Source organism: Macrosteles quadrilineatus, unplaced genomic scaffold, assembly GCF_028750875.1.
Source record: "Macrosteles quadrilineatus isolate MER2022 unplaced genomic scaffold, UCM_ALF_1.0 Scaffold_3__2_contigs__length_128488019, whole genome shotgun sequence".
Taxonomy (NCBI): Eukaryota; Metazoa; Arthropoda; class Insecta; order Hemiptera; family Cicadellidae; genus Macrosteles; species Macrosteles quadrilineatus.
The window spans coordinates 80,074,608-80,088,805 of NW_026542596.1; the positions used below are offsets into that span (position 1 = coordinate 80,074,608).

Below are 14,198 nucleotides of genomic sequence, written 5' to 3' on the forward strand. Positions count from 1 at the left end.
TATGTATGTAGTATAAGTTTGTTTAAGTATATGCAATAAGTAGAATGCACATATGCTTTCATAGTAAGAACAAGATGTTAATACATTTTTTCTTGAGAAATAATCTTCTATTTCTATTTTCTTTAACGTCCAAATTGCATTGCGAACTATTTTATAATTGTTTGATGATAAAAAAGGAATTAGTACTTCCAATCCTTTTAGGACGTCAACTACTTTTATCTGTAGCCTTTTATTGACTTTTACATTAGTTTGGTCTTAATGGTCAGTTCACTTTTCTTCGAAGCATTTGCCGTTCATAACACATGATGAAACATTAATAAGAATACATCTTGCTCTTGAAAAATAAGGGTAAATATATCATAGGCATGTTTTATACAGAATGTATTTAATGAGATATTTTGAAAGATACAATTAAACAGATTTTTTATTTAGACCAGTTAAACAATAAACTTTTCTGTTACATCAAATTAACTTACGTTTTTAAAAACAAATACACTTTGACCAAAATTATATCTTTATAGGGTGACTTTAAAGATATTCATTGATTTGTTATAACCTATTTCCATATATTTTAATCAACTCCTAAATTATTTGGAATATGTTTACTTATATGGATACTATTACAAAGTGTGTGTGATTTTTTTAATAGTCGTCAAACTCTTTCATATTAATCATATTTAGGTGCTTTTATAGGTTAACCATCATGCATCATTTAAAAAGTAAATTATATTTTGGAGCTGTTGTTTATATCATGTTTAAATTGAATAAATAAAATTACGTCAATGACAAAACAAACATCAATACAACTATTATACAAATACCCCCGCCGCAGCAAACCTGCCGACTAAGCGAATTTCCATTTGGCTGAATTGATTTTCAATTGATCTATTTAAATAACATTAGGTTTAACGAGTACCTAGGTTTGCTGCTACAAGGAAACTAATAAAGTGTGTGTTTTAAGTAAAATAATTATTGCTTAGTATAAAATGAATATATATGCCAAGTTTGATCAAAAGATATCCATAAACAAGCAAACTACAACATTTTACAATATTCTCCTTAAGAATAACATGGGAATTTTTAATTTAAAATTTTTTTAGTTTTCTCCGTAACCAATAACCGTACAAAAACACTTTGATATACTGAATTGTTTGTTTTTTTAAGCTCTTTAAGAAGGTTTAGAGAAAATTTGTAAATTTTGTGTTTTGAGGGTCAAAAGTGAGAAAAACCAATTTTTACCCCATAAAACCCCCCATAAAATCCTGTTCCCATGGTCCGATCATGCTGGATCGCGAACTCATTCAAGTTTATCCCGCCTTACACCTTCAAACCAAATTTCATCAAAATCGGATAAAAATTACTCAAGTTATCGTGTTCACGGACACATATATGTATATAAATCTATATATATATATATATATATATATATATATATATATATATATATATATATATATATAACAATTTTAACGAATGGTGTTTTTGGCCTCTGGGGACATCAAAATGAAAAAGTAAATCGGTCCCGGACCTAAGTCTTACCATGAGACCTACGGTAATAGCTACTTCCCTATAGGGAAATTCGCTAAAACCACATGAAGCACCCGTTTTGTCCTTAAAGTTCCTACCAAGATTCAGAACTAAATGTGGAACTATAAAACGAGGTAACATTCCAATCTAAAATCTAAACACTCACAAACTCTGGACAATGAACATTATAAACACAACTAAAATACTGTTTTAAATTACAATTGACATTACAGAGAACAAAGCTTTATTTTAACGTGAAATAAAGTACAAAAGTTCTTAACTAAAACAAAACATTGACATGCTATTCTCTTATTAAGTTTAAAAACTTATTAATATTCCCACCAATATGTATAGTAACCTCCTAATAAATTTTACGTAAAAATAATTTACATCAAATATTTACACTATAATCTAAATAATAGTTAATATTGTTATGGTCCCTATCAATGGTAACTTTCCACCCAGCTAGCCGTGTCAATTATTACCCTAGTTAGGTAATACAACAGATTACATTTTCAACAGTTTTTTTTTAATTTTAAAATATCACGATTTTAATCAAACATTAATATTTATTTCTCTACATTAATACAGTTACACATTTGATTAGAAAAACCATTTAGATCAATCCCGTTTCGAAAACGTAGGGGAATCATGAATAAATTAAATAAATGTATTTACAAAAAATATAATTTATTTCAATAAATTATATTAGGTTTTTGATCATTATATGTGGACGGACCAGTAGTAGTAAGCTCCTTTGTATTTAATTCCAATCAATAGCTCGTTATTTTGAGAAAACAGTTTAATTTGGCTTGAGTTTCCCTTGATAACACTGACAAAAAAACATATTAACTGAGTACGGCCCACAACCAATTTATACGATTATTTCTTACATATAATTATCCAGCCATTCACTTATTATCAGTAAAAAATGGGGATAGGTGACTTGGGAAAAAATTTCATAAAATTTAATTCATTCTGCTAGAATTACATAGATAGAAGGGCTTGATTATAAATCCTATTACATAAAAAATGGAACCTGTTCATCAAATACACACAGGGTTCAAAAAACGTAATAAAGCTGACTTTTTAACTGAGTAGGAACAACTAAGAAGTAAGTTTGTTTTTAAATATCTCTAAAATAAGACACAGTAACCAGAATATACAGTGAAAAAATTGAATAGGTTTAACCTTTAACTATTGAGTTCGTACAATACTAAAAAAGTTTATTACTATTGTGGTGTTAATTATATTTTACATATTAGGACATATTAAATTAGCACTTTGTTACGACATAATTGAAGTTGTTTATTACTAAAAGAGTCATTTAAAAACTTAATAAATCATAGATTTTACGAGATTGAAGTTTCACTTTTAACGCACTTTACAAAATTTGAATATATCTAGTGATATTACTTACAGTTATCATTATCTTAATACTCAAGAGCAGACGGCAAAAAGTAGAGACGCATCTTTTGTTTGTAAGAAGATATTAGAGTAATACCTCGAATACACAGAGCTAATGGTTACAATAGAATTGGTGTTTACATGAGAATAATTGAAGAACATCGAACGTTTAACTATATTGTTAAGAAAAAACTACATTTATATCATATAAGTATGTCATTCTCTATACAGTATATGATTACGTCACTTCAACAATATACACAGCCAGTGGTTGAAATATACAATCTACACAGATGGACAATTCCTTCATAATAACTAATATTATTTACAACTTAGATTTCTCAAAACTATTTACAGATCCAACTTCCCTAAAGGTATCTATCTGTCTTTTGGCACATCACTAAAATATATCGACTAGAAGTTGAGCACCGAATACACGACATTTTACTTTGAAGTTGCAATTTTAATATGAACTTGTCTTTTTTGTTTGGCTTCCATATTACATGTAACAAGAAAACAGCATGCTTACCAGATGCTTACAAAGAGTATTCGTTGTAAATTTATAAAACATATTTGTAATATTCTCAACTGTTTAACTCTACTCTAAACTCAAAAATTGGAACTGAATTCACTCACTTTGGATGATATTATATTTGTTGTCTTAAACAATTAATTCTTGAAAGCATCATTTTCAAACAAGATTTACCATTTTTTAACAATCTTAGTTTAATGTTGCACATGTAATAAGGGAAATTTTCATGAAGAAACAACATCAAGAGTAACTCAAACATTTTAAAGTTAATAAGAAGTGTTCATCAATACATAATTTTATACCCGCAGCCTTAACAACACAATCTTCATTTCTAACACGACCTTTTTTATTTTTTATCAACGCCTACATAGACCACCAAACATTAAGGCATTTGGAAATTCGTAGGGAGAAAATTATAAAGCGTTGCTTGGTTGTACATAGATGGGCTGACGCTTTACAATTAAATATGTTTTGGTTAACTTTATCACGTGTACATTGATTTCTTAAAGAATTATTTGATAATTATTTGAATAATGGCAACTCCTGTTAGATCACTTGACTGCGAACATACGAAATGTTAGCTTGACAAAGACAGGTTTGGCGAATGGCCCCACTTGAATTAATATGACTGTTAACATAATTAACAATTCCGCCATTTCCATTGTTTAACCCATTGCTGTTGTAAAATCAACGTCAAACAACTCATAAAACAACTCATAAAAGGCTAAAATTCCTTATGTTGCCTAGATCCTGCGTTGATCTTAATAGATGCTCTTGTAATCACCTCATCTGTACAAAGTGAGCTACACGATCAGGATTAACTTAGTGAGTCAGGAGGACATGATTCTCTGTTTTGTTAGTGACTTGGCCAATTGCCAATGACCTAAAGGCTTGATGAAATCCTGAATCTTGAAACTTGAATCGACGCAGGATTACGTGATATACTAAGGTACTTGTAAACATACTTATCATATTACACGAAATCCATGAAAACGACTCAAATATGTGATAAGTCAGTAAATCTTCCCATAATCATTTTCATGTTACTCTATGACATGATGGTATCATCAATCCCCATCTGCAGTTTCTTCCGTTCAGTCCCGGTCACCTTCGTCGTCAGAGTCAACATCCACGGAGTCTCCTCTCCCGACCTCCATGTCTACAAGCCTGAAGGTCTCCAGGAACTCGTTGAGGTCCACCAGACCATCCTTGTTGATGTCCATACTCTTGCAGATGTCCAGGGCCTCGTCCTGGGGATGCTGAAGGTGCTCTCCCAGCAACTCACACGCGTCCTTGAATTCCTCCAAAGATATGTAACCTGAAAGAGAAAACAGTGGAGGTAAATAAGTGCAGAAAAGAGGTTTATCTGTTTTTTGTCTAAAATAATACTAAATGAATTTTAGTGAGTAGTTGATCTATATTTGCATTTGAACTTGAATTTTAGTTCAAGCATACAATGTTAATTTCATAAAGGAACACGTTATCAATTCATTTTTTCTTTACTTTCGTCCAGTGATAAGTTTTTTGTAATAATTAATATATATTTTACCCGTTCTTTACCTCATAAAGTGACGTGGTCATGATGATCCAGGAGACAATTAGTTCGCTGGGGCTGTACTAAGACTCTTCTTTAGTATTATAGGATATTTAATAGGAGTTGTGAGCGTTGCGAACCAGGTAGGTAACCCAACATTCGAGGTCGTGTCATTGTGTGTTGTTGTTGTTGTTGTTGTTGTTGTTGGTCGTGTGTAGTTGTTGGTTGTGGTTGTGAATTGTTGTTGTTGAGGTGTGAGATTGTCATTTAGCGGCTTGTTGCAGATGTGGTTATGGGTTAATAGTTTGGTCAGTGTTCGTGTAGTGTGGCTAGGTAAGGATGTTTTAGCAGATTGGTGGCGTATTGCGAGGCTCAAGTGGTCAATGGAGTAGAGTTGTAGGTTATTCTTGATCTTTTCCAATAAATTCGACCTGAATTTTTTGAAGAAGTAAAAATGTCTTGCACCACTGAACCTCGTAAAATACATTCCAAAATTCTAGTGGGGAAATTCTATGTTTATGTGAATCTAGAATGTAGTAACTCCTGAATTATGTACTGTTAATTTGTTAAGTAACAATGTTTAACCTTCCCCCATTTTTTTGCCCCCTAAGACCCTACGCAAGTACATGGATACACAGTATGTTACACCAGGATTACACCAATGTGCTTTTATTCCCTACGAAAAACTGGCTCCTGTGTAACCAATGTGTATTTGTGAAAAAAAAAATGTTAATTTGAAGTAAAAATATACGTACATTATATTACATTTTATTGTAGAAACCCAGATGAATATAGCACTATACTCGTAATTATCAATAAAATTACTCGTTCAATTGATTCAACACTTTTTATTAAAGAAAATCAACGTATAACTTCAATAGACTTGAGCAATCAGGACATTGAATTAAGATTCTTGCCTTTAAAGGAAATCCCTCAAAGGCGTGGTAATATTACAATTCATGCTAAATTGGATATTGCAATAGGTTCGCGTTCATTTACAAGATTGCTACTTTGCTATCGTAGTTCATAAAAACTATTTTATATTTTGCATTGACGTGGAACTATGGATTGTCAAACTACTCGTGCATAAAGTAAAGATTTTATATAAAGTGCCAAGGTAATTCTTAGTACTTTAAATATAAATATGCAATTGTGTGTACGGAGAAAAAGTTGTTTTAGGAATGTAATAAAGGACTAATCTTCTCTGTATGGTTTACCTGAATTATCCTTGTCTATTATCCTAAATATGGCTTCCAAACTCGACTTATTCCTGTAGAGCGTCTCAACTACGGTGGCCCCGTGCTGAAACATTTAAATTATTTTAAAATCAAATCAAATCAAAATAGCATTTATTCCGCAAAAATATGTACATTTTACATCATATTAGTCTGATACAAAAATATTTACAATATTGTTTGGTTTTTTAATAAAATAAAAATTTAATATAAACACAAAAATATAAAAAAGCTTTTTAAATTAGCGAAATATCTTCCACAAAGAAGGAATACCTCTCTGTGTGGAAGAGAGTCGTATTTTATACATGTATATTTTTGTAACTAAGAGATGAAGGGAAAAAATGATTTTGGAAGAAAAAAAGATTTTAGAAAAATAGATACGCTGGAGGACTTAATGGTAAGTGAATGTGATGCTATATTAGACAATTAATAGACCTTCCCCCTCCCACCCAACGCCCAATCACCCTCCCCCAAAAGTTAACCTATATACTTCCCATACACACATACAAGTTCACACGCTCACACACACAGATACACTCAGCTGTCCTCGTCCCAACGAGGAAATACTAAATCATATAGAATGATTAAGAAATCATATTTAAACTTTTAGTTATTTTTGAAACGGTTTGAACAAAGAAAAATTAACATTAATTATGGTTTACAATGGTGAAAGAAACATTATGCAGTTATATATATATATATAATAAATGTATAAAAAAAAACACGAACAACAATATGGTTGTACAAATTTGTATTAAAATAGTTTTGGCTTTAGGTATGGAAAGAAACTTAAGAAAGGTTGTTATTGAATTTAGTTTTCTACTGTATTTCCAACTACAGATATAGAACGTTTTAAAGGGATTGGAAACGATTTGTTCAATCATCAAATCTTTCGACAATTGATCGCCATGAAACTCCCTTCTGCCAACCCCTGACTCACCCCTCGCCTGGCAGGCTCGATGTCCTGGAAGGTGGTCATGTAGCGGACTTTCCCCGAGCCAGCGGGGTCCATCAAGACCAGCTTCTCCTTGAGCATCCTCCAGGGAAGGCTGAGACCAGTGGTCTCCTCCATGGCGGAGCACCACTCCGACACCGTCACCAGTCCTGGAAGGTAAAGAAGATGAGCAAGCAGAAGATAACATTGAAGCAAGCTGCGATTACTTAAGGAGATTTGTATGTTTGTTTTCATTACCACTTTACTATTTCTAAACCAGCTCAGAAGTTTGAGAGATTTATATTTCTAAACACGCCCATATTTGCAAAACTAATTAAATTGCAGCAACAGGAAATACAATTTTAACAAATACCTAAGGGACAACAAATTTTCTAAAAACATGATTGACAGTTAAAGTATTCTGATGAAAATATCCTGCTATTGAAAATAAGTATTCTGATTTGAATGCGAATAAAAGGCAATTCTAGATTAGAGTCACCCAGAACAGTAAATTATACTAATGTAGGTTTTAAATACCTGTTTTCTGTCAAAACGTTCGGATTGGTAGAATGATGACGTTTTGACAGAAAACAGGTAATTTAAACAATATAAGTTTATTCAGACGATCTAGAGGCCATTCCATCAAGTCATTTATAGACTAGATATGGCTGAGTCGTTGGCTCAGTCGGTAGCGTCACGAACTTCAGGGATAGAACAGAATATAATCGGATGTCGTGGGTTCGGACCCTGTTCACTGCCACTACTTTTAATCAGTACAGTTTACCATTTTACTGTACCGGCTCACCATTTGCTTTGCCACATACGTTCCATCAGGCCCATAGCCTATGTGGACGGGCAAATGCAAGTTAAAAGAGGCCACCAACCTTTTAGTATATTTTTTATTTAACTAGTATCATTTACTACCGTATTTAAACTTTACATGTTTGACACGACCATCCCTCTAAGACTATACATCTACTCTGGACCTACCGGTGTCGTGGTTGTCTGATCTCCTGAAGGCTACTATAAGTTTCTCCCGGTGAGCTTGGACCTTGGTACTCAACTCTCGTATGGCAGACGATTCCACCAGCCCCACCTTCTGTCTGAACGTGAGTGCCTTGGCCACGGATCTGGCTGTGTTGAACTGTACAAAGTGCGGCACCAGCTGGGGACCTACCAGCTTCATGTAGGCACCTTTGTTGGACCCTGTCTCGTAGTAGTTGGACGCAGAGAATATCGTCACCACCTATGTAAAAAGTGTTGAATTTGAGTTTCAATATCTTAATATACATTCTATTACAAGAATCGTTAAGTGAAATGGTAGTGATATTGTAAGCAGCAAATCTTTAGATGAAATGTCCTAAACAAGAAAAGATTCGCTTACCCAGCATACTTGGTTATGAAACTTGTCTAAGTAGATTTTTTCACACCTAATGAATCGTTAGTGTTAACCAGGTTTAGTAAGATTTGGACGCGAAAAAGTGTGTTTATAGGTAACTCTCAAAAGGTAACTGAGAGAGTACATACGTGGGTAAAAATGACGTAAAATGTAATCATAGTATTTGTTTACTTTCTTATTTTTGGGTAGTGAGGACCACTATCCTAATATGAGAATGGAGACGGTCCAAAATTTTTGGATCGTTGTAGTGTCAACTGTATACCTAACCCAGTGCAGTACATCTAGTTGGGGAGCGAGCTGGTATATTGGTAACAGTAGGTCTTTTAAATCCTGGTTCCCGTCAATCAACAATAGATTTTATTGGAAAGATAATTCCACAACCCGCTGGATCTAACGTGAATTAAAGGGTCCCGAGCTAGAACCAACGTCCTTGGATATGAAGGAGGGACATAAAGAACGATATTCTGAATTGTTTTATATTCTTTAAAAACTGCCTCACACTAATAAAAACAAATATAATATATTTGTTTTTTTTAGTGTGAGGCAGATTTTAATAGTTTTTGTATTAGTTTGTATTGTAAACTTAACCAGACCTTACCAAATTTATTTTTACAAATTTTTCGAATTTATAGAAGGCTTTTAATAATTTATTGTCGTAAAACATTTTATTTAATATACACATTTTAAACTTTGTATTGCACTTTACATGAGTTCGACATCTCAGACCCACCTTATCGTTATGAGTGAGTTCGTATCCATCGATCTTACACTCGTGCGATCTGATGATGAACATAAGGTTGTGTTTGGCTAGGAACTGCTCAGTGACGTCAGGGCCGAAGTAGGTGCCTGCCCCTCGTAAGGAGTTAGGTATGCAGCCTTCCGTGCCTTGTGGGTCGCTCCAGAGGATGTCGAACACCTGTGGTCAGTGGTACAAAAATGAAATCAAAGCTTTCTAGCTGTACATGGCGTACAAATCTTTAATTTAAAGATAATACTTCCTAAATGGGCAGTCAAAATCATGAAAACAAAGCCTTACGTGGGCTAGAGGTATCTTGTTTTCCATCGGCCTGGTTTTTTTAAACACAGATTCTATCAGAAGTAATTATCATAATTTAAGATAAACCAAACTTTTACATATAACGCAAGATAGACACCAACTCTTAAACTTAACTCACAACAGACACTTCAATTGGTGAAGTACAATTTCATATAATATTTTAAGGCGTTGACACAAGTAACATTACGAATTTTAAATCGGTGATTCATAGAATTAGATGTATAAAAGATTGTACAAATAAATTTACTATTTTTATTTTTATTGACACACCTGTTTCCACTCCATCTTATCAATGGCCTCTGTAGCGACGGCGTTGTTGGTCTCTGGGACAACTGGTGGCCTCAGCAGTGACACATACTGGAGAAAATAAACATTCAATAATCACAAACATTTGTAAACATATTATATTAGGCACTTATTAGTGTGAAAGATAAGTTAATACCAAAGTGTTTAAAAAGTACCCAAACAAATTTCTCGTGGGATGGTTCAGCTTGAGATTTGGAGAACGCACGCAAAGAAAGAGTTGAGTTGTAAGTATAGAAGAAGTGTCTACCAAAGCTTGTGGTCCCTCTCTACCCCTGGAATTATTTTTAACCCTTGGTCTCTTGGTTTATTTTTACCCCTGGTTTAAGTTGGTAATTATTTAGCAAACCGTTTTCTTGAACAATATTCTTGGTTATTATCATCCTAACTGGGCACTTTACCACCAAGACACTGTAGCGTTGGGATGCTCCTTTTTCCCATTTTCATACACATTTAAACTCGTTTTGTAAAATTTTGTACGATCAATGTTGTACAGGAAGTCTGTTGTCATAATTAAAATAAGTTTGGGCGTTTAAGGGTGATAGAACATGTTAAAATATAACAAGTTCAACTACCGAAAAGAATATATTCACTGCGGACCATAAGGCAAAAGACTATAAAAAACTATAAAAAGCTATGAATAACCTCTATGACCCTCTAAACCTCATTATCCTTCACGCAATTCACACCCAAGGGTGGACTACCACCACGAGATGGGAGTAAAAAATTAACTTTTAGGGTGTAAATGGAGAGAAAATTTGGGATATTTCTTCTGGAGAACACAGATCTACACTTGGTTTAGAGAGAGATCTCACCTTCTGTCTGTCAAGACTCCTAACCCAGTCCAAGTCCGTGATATCGGAGATGCCTCCGTGAACGATGAGTACCTTGTTGTTGACCACTGTGCCTAGGGGGAGCCACCTGTACACCCCTTCGATCAGCTTCAGCAGCCGCTCAGCGTTGTGCTGAAAACAACCAACATTTCACCATGATGAACAGAGTTTAGATCAAAATGGTATTATTAGTATTTTAACTCCACTGAACACTTAGTTGTCATTTTAAATAGTAGTCTGTAAATTCACAAATAAACATTTTTTATGTACATAAGTTTTTTTCTTATTTTGAATCTAAAAATAAAGGGTGGAAAATATATTGAACTATCACACTATGATAATATTTCATCGTGATAATAAATAATGAGTATAAGTGATAATATGATAATATTACATATTACACACTATGATATAATTATCACTATCACTAGGCTTAACGTAACCCAGTTATCAACTGAAATGATAATCACTAACCCAATTTACTTTTTCTCTCAAATACTTTTATACTTACACTTGATATATACCGAACAACTAACTTACCTTGTACTTCAGCTTAACTTCCCTGATAAATCCGTATCTGAAATAAATACAAAAGTTTGAATATAAAGTTAACGTTTCAAGAAACCAAGAACCCTTAGTGTCGCTAAAAGTAATAATAAATTCGAATCACAAGGGAAACTTTCCAGGGCACACTTTTTACAATAGGAAAAGAACAATGTAATTCATTATCAGCATTTTGTTCATTTATAATTTAATGTATATCTCGAAGGTTTATTCTGCATTTACAAAATTATCTAACATATTTTTATCGAATAACACTTTTTTTGTTATGCATTTTATGGTAATTTCCAAAGAAAGTTAAACATTACTGTCCAGCTTGTAGATGTATTGTAACATACTACTTTTAAGATTTTGAAAATAAAACTGTTTATTTTAAAATTCTGCTGATGTAATAATATTAATCATCGATGTTATTTCACATGCGAAATATGTTTGGTATCATTTGTGAGAGAAAATGAGTAAAATGTGTTTACATCACAACAACAATACAATTTGTTTGTAATGCATGCTTTTAGTATTATACTCAAAGGGGGAGGAATAAAGGATTTATTTATTGCAAATAAAATATTTCCGTTTTAGATTTTGATTGACTAGAGTAGATTACATTTAAAGGACACTGACACATAATTCAGTGTTTTATATGAAAATGCAATTAATTAGGTAATGCTTTGTTGCCGAGTAATATTGGCTGTTTCTTTGTCTATATACATAAATTTAAACTGTAATATTCAAGGCCAGCTTGATCCAGGTGAAGACTTTATGGTCTCAAATCTTAATACAATTACAATTGGTGTTATTTCATTCGGTAACAAAATTTGATGTCTAACCGTTTACATTTTGGTGGAAAACGTAGGTCTAAGTAATCTAAAGCGTCGAAAATAATAGTATCTTCGATGTGTCAAGTATTGATTTAGTTATAAAGTTGGAAAATTAAAATGAAAAATACACCTAACCAAGATTTATTTAAGAATACTTCGAGAACATAGTGAAAAGATAACCTAATTTCAGTCTAACCTTTGAAGATACCAGTAAAAAGTAAGACCGAAGCGTCTGGGAACAATCTTCAAATGAAGACGGTAATACAGACAACTATGGATTCTAAGCTCATTTAATTTTAAAAGCCATAGTAAAGCGCACAAGGAATTGTAGTATTTGCTAGCCTATTGTGGTTCTTAACATGTTTACACACCTGGTGTTCATGACGTGATCCTCGTGGTTTCCTCTGTTGAGAAACACTCCATCAGGAAACACCAGCAGGACAGCCAACAACAGCAGAAGAACCTCTAGCCCCTTCTTGCCACGGTCGACGAAGTCACCGTTGAACACATACGGGTTCTCCGCTGATGGCAGTCCGTTCTGTGGCAAAGATTTATTTTGTTAGTTAAAAGATTTTAGAGTGGAATAAACGGTACCAGGGGAAATCACAAAAGTTGCAACAACTTTTGAACCGTAATTTTTCAGGAATGGAGGGTTGTACTATTTTGTTTAGAACTATAAGAACCATAACATACCAATTTTAAAGTAAAAATAACCAGGATGAACATATTAAAGAGGATTGTCCTTAAATCGAGGTTTCTTTGAATTCCCATTGCAGGTTAGGACAAATATGATACCATCACCGCGTTCCTTATTTCAGTTACTACACCTCATCTGGCTATAAGAGGAGTTAGTAATAGACCCGTGCAGGTGCCGGCTAGAAATCTGGTTAATGGTATGCCGGGTGTATGTGAAACAAGCAGGGATAGCCCTTGTCTTTTGACATAGGGTTTCAGTATTTGTCTAAACTAGATCAGTTTCATCCAACGCCGACACACTCAGGAGTGTATTAAAAAGGGCATTCGGGAGAAGAATCTATCTATATATTAATAGGCAAGCATGTTTCTTTAAAACCTTTTTTCTCAGCTCGCGTGTATCGTAGGAAAAATCTACGCATACCGTTAGAAAGCTATTTTCCTGTAGGTGTGCAGAATCCCTTTATAAATTAAAATAGGCTCAAAAATAAGCACAAAAAATGAATTTGAAATTTAAAAAAATTAACATGGGTATTATGGGTTGCTATGGTGATGACGAAATAACAACACAATATAAACAGAAAATCAAAACAAATGGAAGACATTCCAATCACATGTTTTATTTACAGTGTGGGGTGAAAATAGAGAAGGTTGTACAAAACATACTTTTGGTCGATTTTTCGACCACGGGGCGTGCTCTCGTAGGTATTGAATGAATGAGCCAGGGTCATTTTATCAATAACATAATTATCAAGGCTGCCACCCAATCTGGTTGTACATAATCAAGAATTCCAGGTACCCTATAGGAAGTTAAAGGTTAAATTTGCGTAGGTTGTAGTGATGGGGTAAATTTTTCTTTTGTGTAAACTTTTTAGTTGAAAAACGATTGGAAATGTAGTTCAGCTTATTTTTGAGCAATTGAATATTTTTTCCGTTTGTTATCTCTAACATCTTAGAGGATCTGTATTGATAAAATGATTAAAGGTTCATAACACGAAGAGCTTTGTAAAATTATGGTTTAAATTCTAGTTTAAGAATTAATTATAATTTAGACTTAATTAGGTATTATAACAATCTGTAATAAAATATGCCATACAGATATCAAGAAATCGATTACTCTGAGTTAAAGGTTAAATAATGGTTAGCAATTAGAAAAGTGCACTGACGCTAAATGTTCATACAGGGTCGGTTTTATTTGCTACTTTCCCCAGAGGATTGAACCATATTCAGGGGTGCCCTGGGGTGTTTCTAGATGAATATCGTTGCGGCTCTCCATTGCACTACTAGGATTTACTTCCAATTTTGTCTCTAAATCCCTCAGCTACTTTAAGTTACATTATCTTACTTGGGCAATTTCAAAGGTCA

General features: G+C 33.4%; 1 protein-coding gene across 2 annotated transcripts in view; it reads right to left on the bottom strand.

The window, feature by feature from the left end:
• Nucleotides 1-1,495: 1,495 nt before the first annotated feature.
• The window catches only part of LOC128989747 (serine/threonine-protein phosphatase rdgC-like), a 79,571-nt gene continuing 66,868 nt past the window's right edge, over nucleotides 1,496-14,198 (bottom strand). For both annotated transcript variants that reach the window (XM_054411781.1, XM_054411780.1), the window contains 9 exons: nucleotides 12,512-12,678; nucleotides 11,302-11,338; nucleotides 10,744-10,893; nucleotides 9,896-9,982; nucleotides 9,299-9,484; nucleotides 8,160-8,415; nucleotides 7,176-7,339; nucleotides 6,218-6,302; nucleotides 1,496-4,784 (listed from right to left, as the gene is read on the bottom strand). In XM_054411781.1, the coding sequence (XP_054267756.1) occupies nucleotides 4,561-4,784; nucleotides 6,218-6,302; nucleotides 7,176-7,339; nucleotides 8,160-8,415; nucleotides 9,299-9,484; nucleotides 9,896-9,982; nucleotides 10,744-10,893; nucleotides 11,302-11,338; nucleotides 12,512-12,678 (1,356 nt within the window). In that variant the 3' untranslated portion in view covers nucleotides 1,496-4,560. The remainder of the gene's footprint in view (nucleotides 4,785-6,217; nucleotides 6,303-7,175; nucleotides 7,340-8,159; nucleotides 8,416-9,298; nucleotides 9,485-9,895; nucleotides 9,983-10,743; nucleotides 10,894-11,301; nucleotides 11,339-12,511; nucleotides 12,679-14,198) is intronic.